Source organism: Mastomys coucha, unplaced genomic scaffold (genome assembly GCF_008632895.1).
Source record: "Mastomys coucha isolate ucsf_1 unplaced genomic scaffold, UCSF_Mcou_1 pScaffold6, whole genome shotgun sequence".
In the NCBI taxonomy this organism is placed as follows: Eukaryota; Metazoa; Chordata; class Mammalia; order Rodentia; family Muridae; genus Mastomys; species Mastomys coucha.
The window spans coordinates 95,686,411-95,697,729 of NW_022196912.1; the positions used below are offsets into that span (position 1 = coordinate 95,686,411).

At 43.1% G+C, this 11,319-nt stretch overlaps 1 protein-coding gene across 1 annotated transcript in view; it reads left to right on the forward strand.

Annotated features, from left to right (window-relative positions):
• Slc39a9 (solute carrier family 39 member 9) overlaps positions 1-10,989 on the forward strand; it is a 41,135-nt gene extending 30,146 nt beyond the window's left edge. The window contains exons 4-8 of the mRNA XM_031355612.1: positions 2,052-2,120; positions 3,056-3,141; positions 4,163-4,297; positions 7,175-7,276; positions 7,392-10,989. Of these exons, the coding sequence (XP_031211472.1) occupies positions 2,052-2,120; positions 3,056-3,141; positions 4,163-4,297; positions 7,175-7,276; positions 7,392-7,541 (542 nt within the window). The 3' untranslated portion in view covers positions 7,542-10,989. The remainder of the gene's footprint in view (positions 1-2,051; positions 2,121-3,055; positions 3,142-4,162; positions 4,298-7,174; positions 7,277-7,391) is intronic.
• The last annotated feature ends 330 nt before the right edge of the window (positions 10,990-11,319 follow it).

An 11,319-nucleotide genomic window follows, 5' to 3' on the forward strand; every position in this document is an offset into this window, starting at 1 on the left:
TGGGAAAGGAGAAATTCGCATGTAAATTAAGAAAATATCTAAAATAAAAAAAAAATTAAAAAAAAAAATTATGCTGAACTGCAATTTCTTCCTGTAGACTTATCACAACTATTGGGTTTTCTTGATTGATTTAAAAAGAAAAAAAAGAAGAAGCACATACACATGCGCGCACACACACACACAAAAGGGTGCACACATAGGCCAGAGGTATTGGGTCCCCCCAGGAGCTGGTCACAGGTTGTTGTGAACCATCAGATGTGGGTGCTGGGAATAGAACTTCATTGGGTCCTCTGCGAGAGCAATGGGTACTCTTAACTGCTAAGCCATCTCTGGCTCTAAAAGCACTGTTTAAATCCCTGGTGTTTTAACAAATATTTTTATTAATTCTTTGATAAACTTATATAATGTATTTTTATCATATTCATCTCTTCAACTTCTCCAAGATCTTGTGTGTTCTTTCTCTCTCTCTCTCTCTCTCTCTCTCTCTCTCTCTCTCTCTCTCTCTCTCTCTCTCACACACACACACACACACACACACACACACACACACACACACCTGTCTACTCCCCCTCCCTCCGGGAGTCTGGTTTGTGTTGCTCAGTACTCTTGGGTGTGGGATGTAGAGGCTGCTCTGGAGAGTGGCTCACATACTAGGAGTCACGCCCTTAAAGAAAACTGACCTTCCTCTCCCAGGAACTACCAAACACCAACAGCTCCTTATCTAGAGGTACGTGTGCCCTGCCCCAACCCCCACCTGTTTCCTATAAAGACAGTAACATCTCCATTGAGAGAGCTTATAAAGCTACATGGGGGTGCCCAGTGCTGCACCACATTCTGTGAGAATGTAAAAAGATAGAGAAAGAAGTACGGGGTATTGGTTACGGCTGCTCTAGGGATGGAGGACAGCGATACAGAAGAACCTCTAAAGTGGCACAAGGGTCCAAGCTACACAGAATCTTAGTTGAGCCAGGGGGGCAATTGTTTTGAGCTGAGATTATTCTCTGATCCTTTCTTGATTGATGTGGTCCTAGGATTTGACTTGAAACAGTGTTTAGGTTTTGAGTCGATCTGGGTGAGCTGGCCAAGAACTACAAGTGAGGAGATTTGGGGAAAAGGAGGGCGAGAATGATTAGAAAGTGCTGGAGAAACTGTGTTAACTGGTCTAGATACTGAGAAATACTTGGAAGCAGCTGATACATAGTTTAATAACGTTCCTCAATCCAGGTGTGGTGATGTGGGCCTGTAATCCCAGCTCTTCAGGCTGAGGCAGGGAAGCCACAAATCCAAGGCCCTATGGTCTTGAGAGTAAGTTCAAGGCCAGTCTGACACTTGAGGCTAGGCATTATAACCGAGTGGAAAGTGAGTGCTCAAATGCATGGGCAAGGCCCCAGGTTCAGTCCTCAGGGCCAAAGGAAAAACTTGATAGTGTGGTTGCAGCTGACTGGAGCTCTTTAAAAGAGACAGCAGAAGGGGGGTGCTTTGTAAAGATGTCTGTGACATTTCTGGCTGAGGTGATTTGCGGAAAGTGAGCAAAGCAGTAGGAAACTGTTGTAACTTGGGTTTAAATTGGTGAAAATAGCTGTATAATCGAGAAGGAAAAATATGGCCAAGGTTGCATGAAAACAGAGTGGCAGGAGTTAGATGAGCCTTCGGAGAAGTAGCCAGAGTCCATGGAGCACTGTCTGCAGACTGAGGACGTGCAGGCAGTTGGGCTTCTGCATTTCAGAACTATGCAGGGGAGCCCAGTCAGTTCCCTCATACCCGCCTCTTTAGTACAAGGAGAACATTGAAGAAAAGAGAAGAGTGAGGAAAACTCTTCAAAGTCTGAGCTTTCAAAATACGTATATAGCTGGATGTGGTGTTATACAACCTTAAACCCAGTGCTTGGGAAGACAAGATGAGGATTTGGAGTTCAAGGCCAGCCAGGGGTGCCCAGTGAGACTCCAGCTCTAAAAAAGCAATGATAATCAGAAATGGACCATCTTCAGACAGGTGTTTCTTTTCCTTTTATGTCATACTACTTAGTGATGATACCTTCTCATTTTCTATAGATCCGGAAACAGCGAGGCCCAGCAGTTCTAAAATCACCACCACGCTGGGGCTAGTCGTCCATGCTGCAGGTAAGTCAGCGTTGCAGTGAGACTGCTCCTAACCTCACAGAGGAGACTCCACACTGAACGCTCTTGGGGAAGGGTTGCTGAACAAAGCACTCTAGCTGGAGCACAAGCCCTGGCATATTCTGCATCGAGTTTACGAGCTAAGACTGTGTTCTATATTAATATTAATACCTAAATCTATATTAATACCTAAACACAGAGTGTAAGCTAGGCATGGCAGCACACACCTGTAATCCAAGCACTCAGGAGGTAGAGGCAGTAAGATCCAGAGTTCAAGACCAACTTGACTACTGCCTCTACCTCCCCAACTTGCTTTGGTCACAGTGTTTCATCACAGCAATAGTAACCCAAACTAAGAGAGTCCCCATCATATGGGAGTCATCTGTATTTAAGCCTCACTCCTTGAAGACAGAAAGATGTATCCTTTGAAAATCTTCGTTAGCACATTCTTATTACAACTTGGGTCATCAATGGATGTTTATATTTCGTATTTTTTTTTTTTTTTTTTTTTTTTTTTTTTTTTTTTTAGCAATAAAGACAACTAACTTATGGTTGACTCGGGGCCAGATGCTCTGTGCATCTATTCTTTTATTTTTAGCACTCACGAACCCCTAAGAATGCACATTTTATTGGCCCTATCTTTTTTTTTCTTGGTTTTTCCAGACAGGATTTCTCTGTGTAGCCCTAGCTATTCTGGAACTCACTCTGTAAACCAGGCTGGCCTCGAACTAGAGATCTGCCTGCCTCTACCTCTTGAGTGCTAGAATTAAAGGCACATCCATCACCACCCAGCTTATTAACCCCATCCTGAAGGTGGAGTTCATTGAGGTTGAGTAGCTTGCCCAGATCCAAGTCCAGCTCTGCCTAGCTTTGAAGCCCATTCATCAGCCCCGCACTGCCTTCCTCATAGTATCTCGTTTCCTTGTCTCCCAATTTAGCTGATGGTGTAGCCTTGGGAGCAGCAGCCTCTACTTCACAGACTAGTGTCCAGTTAATTGTGTTTGTGGCAATAATGCTACACAAGGTAAGCCAAGATTGAATATGAACATATTTATAATTAAAATTTGTTTTGATTTTTGGTGCACTTCTGAAATGTGGTATCTTTTTAGCTTTAAAAATGTGTTTATTACATGTGTGTGTGCATATAAGCACACGCATGCCACCGTTGACATGATAAAGGTCAGAGAACAACTGTGTGAAATTGATTCCCTTCTTTTACCTTTACCTGAGTCCTGAGGTTGAACTCAGGTCCCAAGTCTTGCAGAGCAAACACCTTGACCCATTGCAGCATCTTATAGCCACCACTACCCCCTTTTTTAAATTTTTAATTGCTATCCATTTAGGATAATTAAATATGTATGTTCAGTGCTTCTGTTTCTGCTATTATTTTCTTAAACTCATTGGAAAGGTTTTATTTTTTTGTATCATTATATACACAAATGGCTAAATGCTTACTGATTTCTATTTTTCTAAAGATTTGTTTATGTATGTATTTTATATCTATGAGTGCTCCATCTGCATGTACTCCTGCATGCCAGAAGAGAGAACAGAGTCCCATTATAGATGGTTGTGAGCTGCCATGTGGTTGCTAGGAATTGAACTCAGGGCCTCTGGAAGAGCAAGCAGCCAGTCCTCTTAACCACTGACCAGCCAAATCTCTCCAGCCCTCAATTTCTCTTTTTCATACAGTTTTGTTCACATTGCTGACTAGATAGCTCAGTGGGTAAAAGTACTTGCTAAACAAGTGTGACAACCCAGTTCCCTACCACCATACACACTGTGGCACACAGGTGGCTAATATTCACACACACAGTTATAGTCAGAAAGAATTATAAATCCAGAATAATCTTGTGTACACTACTACCAAGAAAGATATATATAGACACATGTAGGGTTTTCTTGTGAGAACATTAGTTCCTAAAAGGCAAACTTGCTCTTGATGGGATGCCTAGGTTTCTCATATTCAGATAACGTCATGTACATTTCTTGACGTGGAATCAAGGCCTGCTTGTCAAGTGATAAAGGAGCTACTTTGTCATTTCCAGGCTCCAGCAGCATTTGGGCTGGTTTCCTTCCTGATGCATGCTGGCCTGGAGCGGAATCGAATCAGAAAGCACTTGCTGGTCTTTGCATTGGCAGCACCAGCCATGTCCATGCTGACATACTTAGGATTGAGTAAGGTAAGTGTGAGCATCCCTGACTGTGTAGTCATGTGTGTGTCTAGTTCTCACAGAGGGTTCAGCCTGCAGACTGTGAGCTGCGTGGGGCTGAGAGCTAGGAACAAAATCATAAACTTACTGAAACATGACACAGTTTTTTACTTCTTAAGTTATTTTACTGGTAACTCAATTGTCTTATTTTCTATGTTTGTCACATATGTATGTCACAACATTCTGTCATGATATCAAAAGGCTCAACAAATCTGGTAGGGTATCTTAGGTTGAATTTTTCATGGACAGTATTTTCTCAAACCATGAGAAGAATTGAAAGTAAAAATCTGTATAAGTGTCTTAATTTCAAGTTAGTCCTTTTATGACTTTAATATTCATATAAATTGAAGATCAATTCTAAGAATATTTGCATAAATATATAGCAGCATTTCAGCGTTTAAGATAGTATCATTTAACCAGCCATGCTTATTTTGTTCGGCAGATAACAGTCAGTTAGAATCATACAAATTTTTTTTTTTAATTTATTTATTTTTATTTTATGTGCATTGGTGTTTTGCCTGCATGTATGTCTGTGTGAGGGTGCCAGATCCCCTGGAACTGGAGTTACAGATAATTGTGAGCTGCCATGCAGGTGCTGGGAATTGAACCTATGTCCTCTGGAAGAGCAGCTAGTACTCTTAATTCCTGAGCTATCTCTCCAGCCCCACCACCCAACATTTAATGCTGAGGCAGACACGGGAAGCATGCAAGACAAGCCATTCAGTGGCCTCTAGTAGAGCTGGAGCAAAGATGGGCTGTAGGCAGCTGGGATTCCAGTTCTTTTAGTTCTTTTTTTTTTTTTAAGACTTATTTATTCATTTAATGTATATGAGTACACTGTTGCTATCTTCACACACACCAGAAGGAGGCATCGGATCCCATTACAGATGGTTGTGAGCCACCATGTGGTTGCTGGGAATTGAACTCAGGACCTCTGGAAGAGCAGTCAGTGCTCTTAACCACTGAGCCATCTCTCCAGCCCTCTTTTAGTTCTTTATACCTGAACATAGCTTCAGAGTTGAGATGTCAGTCTTCAGCTTAGAGCTCACATGCTCCCATTTCCAAACCTTATAATTCTGTCCATAGCAACCACCCTTCCTATTTTATCAAAAGTCAGTGAGTAGAATCTACGAGAAAAATCTTAGTATCAGACAAACCAGGGCTGCTTGGAAGGAGCTGCTTTCTCCCATGTTTCCTCAGAGGGCCATTATTTACCATCATATAAACAATAAATGTGTTAAGAGGAATATTTACTCTTCTGGTTTTCTGTTGGTTGGTTGGTTGGTGAGAATGAACCTAAGGCCTTCCACATCGATGCAAAGCGCTCCACTACTGAGCTATATCCCCTGACCGCTTTTTCTTTCTCTTCTTTTTCCTTTCTGTTCTTTTTTTCATTAAAAAAAAATGATAATAAATAAGGCCAGGCAGTTGTGGCACATGCCTTTAATCCTAGCACTTGGGAGGCAGAGGCAGGCGGATTTCTGAGTTCGAGTCCAGCCTGGTCTACAGAGTGAATTCCAGGACAGCAAGGGCTACACAGAGAAACCCAGTCTCAAAAAAAAAGGGAAGGAAAGGGAAAGATTCAAGACAGTATATATGGATAATGAAATGGTTAACAAGTGGTTAGTTAGATTCCGTTAACCAGGCGGGGTCTGTTGATTGTTGATCGTGTGTCTAACAAATGAGTCTTACACAGGGCCTTTCGCCTTAAGAGCTATGTGTAGTTCTTTATAGGCTATCCCACATACACACCTGCTTTTGATACTGAGGATTAAGCCCAGGGCCTTGCACATGCTGGGTAAATACTCTGCCACCTCCCTACCTGGATAGTTCCTTTCAAAATCACATAATACCATCCCTTTACTGCCAGTGCTTTTGAATTTTTCATGGAGAAAGCCCCTGATAATTCTGGAGGTATGGAGTGATATGCTGCGTCTGGGGAAAGTTTGTGAGGTTTTAACTAGTTGCCTTGGCCCATGGGTCTATTCTCTAAAAGGAAGGCTGTGACTAGTTATATGAAGACTAGTAAATGATGATGGGTATAATGGCACACTGTAATCTCAGCACTTGGAAGGCTGAGGCAGGAGAGTGCAGAGTTCAAGCCAGGTTACACTATGGGACCTTGTCTTAAATAATCAACCAACAAAACACAGATTAGTGAATGAGATAATTTTAGTGCTATGAAGGTAGCTACTGCATCCTTTTTGTTTTATTTTTTTCGAGACAGGCTGTTTCTGGGTAGCCCTGACTGTCCTGGAATTCACAGTGTAGACCAGGCTGGCCTCAGCTTAAGAGATGGCTGCCTCCATTGCATCTTGGTCATTCTGTCTCAAGCACCCGGTTTGGTAGCACAGAGAATACTTGTTAAATAATAGAACAGATGAACTGATGCCTAAAATTCAAAGATTCAGTCTTAGAGATGCAAGTGAAACCACCTAGGCAGTGCTTGAAAGTTGCTTTGAAAAGCAGCTCTAGGTAATAAAGCTTTTGTTCTGAAATGATAGGGTAAATTTTAAATGTTCTCCTTGCAAATCATGAACATTTGAAGTAATAAATATGTTAATTAGCTTGATTTTATTATTTCATTGTTTTCTCAAATCATAGTATCTGTATAATGAACATTGTGAATTTCAAATAAAATTTCAAGCTGTGATTGTATGTGTCACTGGTGTTCTTAAACCTTTATTTAAGACCTCCCCATAAGTGACAGAATTTTCAATCTCAAGATATTTCCATGTACAAGCAGCACCAGGTCTAAAATTATTCAGATTTAGTTGGGACACCTTCCTGTCTCTAACTTTGATGTGACTTGTTTTAATTCTAATTCTAATCTCTTCTGATTCACAGAGCAGTAAAGAAGCCCTTTCAGAGGTCAATGCCACTGGAGTGGCCATGCTTTTCTCTGCCGGGACATTTCTTTATGTTGCCACCGTCCATGTCCTCCCTGAGGTGGGTGGAATGGGGCACAGCCACAAACCTGACACCACTGGAGGGAGAGGCCTTAGCCGCCTCGAGGTGGCAGCCCTGGTTCTGGGTTGCCTCATACCGCTCATCTTATCAATAGGACACCAGCATTAATCATTCAGGTTCCAGCCTCAGTCCACGGCCATTGCCACCGGGGAAGAAGAGCAAGCGTGTGATGCTCCTCACTCCCTCAATGTCTTGTCTCACCTTGCCCATCTCCACCCGTGTTCCTAGAGTCCGAGGGAGATGAGAGTCGTGGAGAAGTGGGACAGCATATAGCAGGAGCATCAGAATTAGACAGAGACTGTGTTGTCTTTTAAAGGGACTTTGATACATTGAGTTTGGTGTTTCTCTTAACCCTATTCTCAGGGAAGATGGAATTTAGTTTTAAAGTGGAGAACTTCATACAATGGAATGGTAATTATGAAACTGCAGTGTTCTGTAATTAAGCTGAAGTTTTTCCCTTAGTTTAGAGGCTCTGCCTCTTTACCCATTGGTTTTTAACATGGTTCTTGCCATGTGAGACTGGTGCTTTAGCATCTGTGCCACAGGCCATGAGAGGAGGTGGGAACACCCATCCCTTAGATGCTAAAGATGATAGCAAGTAATCTGAGGTTAGAATAAGGAAAATAAAGGCAGGAAACATAAGCTGAACTGAACCCAAAAGAAACATCCATGGAAGGGGGTGCTTGGAGTCTTCAACAACTCCTTTGCACATGCCTCCCTAAATGAAGCCTGCCCTTCCTTCCAGTAGAGCGGGGGTTGGGGGGCTGGCTTTGAAGAGAGGTCTGTTATCATCTAGCATTTTTTTCAAAAGTATCCTTTGCAGAATACTTGTCTGCAGCACACTCTTAGTAGCCAGATTCTGTTCAGGCACAGGATTTCTGTCAAGAACAGTATGATCACAGTGAAATTAAGGGATGTTAAACTTTCCTGGAATTTGCATAATTACTGATATCTTGTAGTAACCTTTTTAAAAAGTAACACTATTACAAAGTATGTTGTCCTTTTCTTCTAACTAAGTCAGTGGTTCTCAACCCTCCGAATGAACGCTGCATTCCTTTAATACAGTTCCTTATGTCATGGTGCCCTCCCAGCCATAAAATTATTTTGTTGCTACTTCATAACTGTACTTTGCTACTGTTATGAATTGTAATCTAAATGTCTGATCACAGGATATCTGATATGCCACCCCTGTGGGTGACTCACAGGTTGAGAACCGCTGTTCTAAGTATTTCTTTTAGCAGCCAGCAGCAGTCCCTCTGGCTGAGCCCTTGTCAGAGTTTCTGCCTGCTCCTTAGCTTCTGTGCAGGAGATGGTAGGGCTGTATCAGAGGGGAGCATCTGCTGCTGGCCGCAATCTCCTTGCAATCATGCCTGCATCCCACTCTTCCCTGTGCTCTCCCCGCCTCCATTGTGTTCTGCTACTGCTCCTGGTGATGTCAGTCCTTGTGTGAGGTGAATTCCCACCACTTGAACCATGATGATGAAGACAGCACTGTCTGTTCTTTTCCTTCAACTAAGTTACCTTTGTGAACCTTATTACACCCTCAAAAATGTCACCTCCTCATGCTAGTTGACACAGTCACTAGTACTCTGATAATTTAAGCAATTGAGACAGCAAAAAGTATTCAACTAAGGTAATTCTTCCATGTTTGCCAAAATCTGAATAAATCCTAGTCAGATAAGTGTATAATACTGTATTTATATTTTCTGTACTATTTCAAAAACACTTTACATGAAGAGGGAGCCAAGACTAGTTTCTTCAGAGCAGTGAGTGCAGTCATTTGTATTTTTCTATGACATCTATGCCAGCATGCCTGTAGTTTTCTTTCTCTCCTAAATTGTCACAGCCAGCAGCTATGGGATTAAACATGTGTACCCTCTGCTGGCTGAAGTGAAGAAAGCAGAAATGGGATACTGTTCTGTGTGGCCATTGCATCCCATGCTAAAGTGTTAATGTGTGCAGTATGGGAGTGTGGGCTACTCTCGTGATTAGGCACAAACAGGTGACTTGGAAAGGTTTGGTCTCATCTAGTCCTTCCAAAGTACAGATGTCTTAATCTCTCTAGAAGCTCACTGTGTCTGGTTTGGTTTGGGTAGAAGTAGCTTCTGTTATCTCACTCATTGCAGTGGTCAGAGATGTTGTGCTGGCCAGAGCCTCTTTCGTTCAGCAGTGCCTTGCCATCTCACTCTAAGTTTGGCTAGAATATCATGTTGGGTAGGGCCTTGGTCTCTGGCAAGGACTGAACCATCAAACTCCAAATCTGCTTTCCCCTCCAGGCCTCAGTGATAGTGAGCTTTCCAAAGCTGGGGCCTTTCCAGGCCCGGAGCTGTTGCCTGGTTGCAGCGTGTCCCTTCCCTGCCCAGCAGGCTCAGATAGCCATATGACTCTTAATAGGGCTCAAATGCATTAGAGGCCACAGGAACCATGCAGAGGCCTCTGTCTAGTGGGGAGAGGTTGTTCATGTGGCAGGCAGTGCCCCCAGAGCAGCCACCTTGATCGCTTCACAACACGTTTCAGTTCTGTTTTCTTCCTCCTTAAAACTCCCTTTGGAGGTGTGGATGCCTTAATGCGCAAACACATTTGAACACATTGGTGATACTTCAGCTGCTGCCACAATTACAAGTGGAATTATGGGCTACCAAAGAAGCAATTGATGAAAAATATGGGCCCTCCTTCCTCATGACCAAAGCAGTCTTAACTGGGATTGGAGTCCCTTTCCCCCAGAATCTAGATGGTCTTCAGATTCGTAGCACCCTCCCCTCCCCAGTTCCCAGTGTTGCCAGTCTCCAAGTCAGCAGGACAGAGTCCCATTTGACTCTGCTTTCCTGTGTGTGCTGTTGCCAGCTTTCATCCTTACAGGCAGACTTCCTGGCCTGGAAATGCCAGTGGTTGGAACGATACGACCCACTGAGGCAGTGTTCTCTCCCCTGCTTCACTTTAGTCCTCAGATTCTCCATTCAGAACAACCAATTCAGCTGCTCCAGGGGGTTGGATCATTAGAAGAAAGGGAGGGTCTGTTCTTGTAGAAAGAGGAAAATAGAACTGGCTGGTTCTATTTTTCAAAGATTAGAGATAGGAGAGACATAGCAGTGACAGAGTGTCTTAAGCCCTGACCTTCATGCTAGTGAAGTTCTGAACATGGGACTGTATGTCGGTAGCACACACCTCTACGATGCTCCTGCCTTTTTGGGCCAGAGCCCCAGACGGTTGTATCACAGGCAGTCATTTGGCAAGAGAGTCCTTGTGGCAGACTTCTGTTCAGTGCAGAGCAGGACTCACTCCTGAAGAACACTGGCCGAGATATTACACAACTGCAACCTTTTGTACTTGAGACATCGAAGTTCAGCTCAGGAGACGTGACAATGGGACTGGTGGGGAAGGGGCAGGCAGACACATAGACTTCTTTACATGCACTCCGTCCTCCACAGTGGCTAAGCACAGAGACTGGCTTGGCTCTCTGTTCGCTGTGTTTTCCTGTAAACTGGGACTCGGTGGGTTGGCAACACCATGATTCCCCTGGTTTGGTGACCTAACGGTGATTTTAAATGTCCCCTTTTCTGGATCCTTTGTACACATAAACTCATTCCATGGATGGCTGCCTTATAATTTTGTGTCTTTCCACTTTAATTGTGAATGGTTTAAAAATTGCTGTTTTCTGATTTGTTTTATGAAATTAAATTTTTATTAGTGCATACCTTATGTGAGTGGCTCTTTACTTACACATCAGCAGTATTTGTGTTTGGCAGCCAAACCTGATATACAAAAAAGTTGGGCATCAGGATATCTCAGTTGGTAAGGGCACCTGCTGCCAAGTCTAATGTCCCTGAGACACACTTGGTGGAAGGAGAGATCAACTCCCACGAGTTGACTTATGACCTCCATGTGTGTACCATAGTGTGTGTGCATGCCCCCTCCAAACAAAATAAAAATGTAATTTAAACATTTTGAGGCAATGGGAAGTTGTAAAGGACAGAAGAAAGGTACCCTTTAGGCAGAAGAGGAGAGAGGAAGGGGAAATGAGA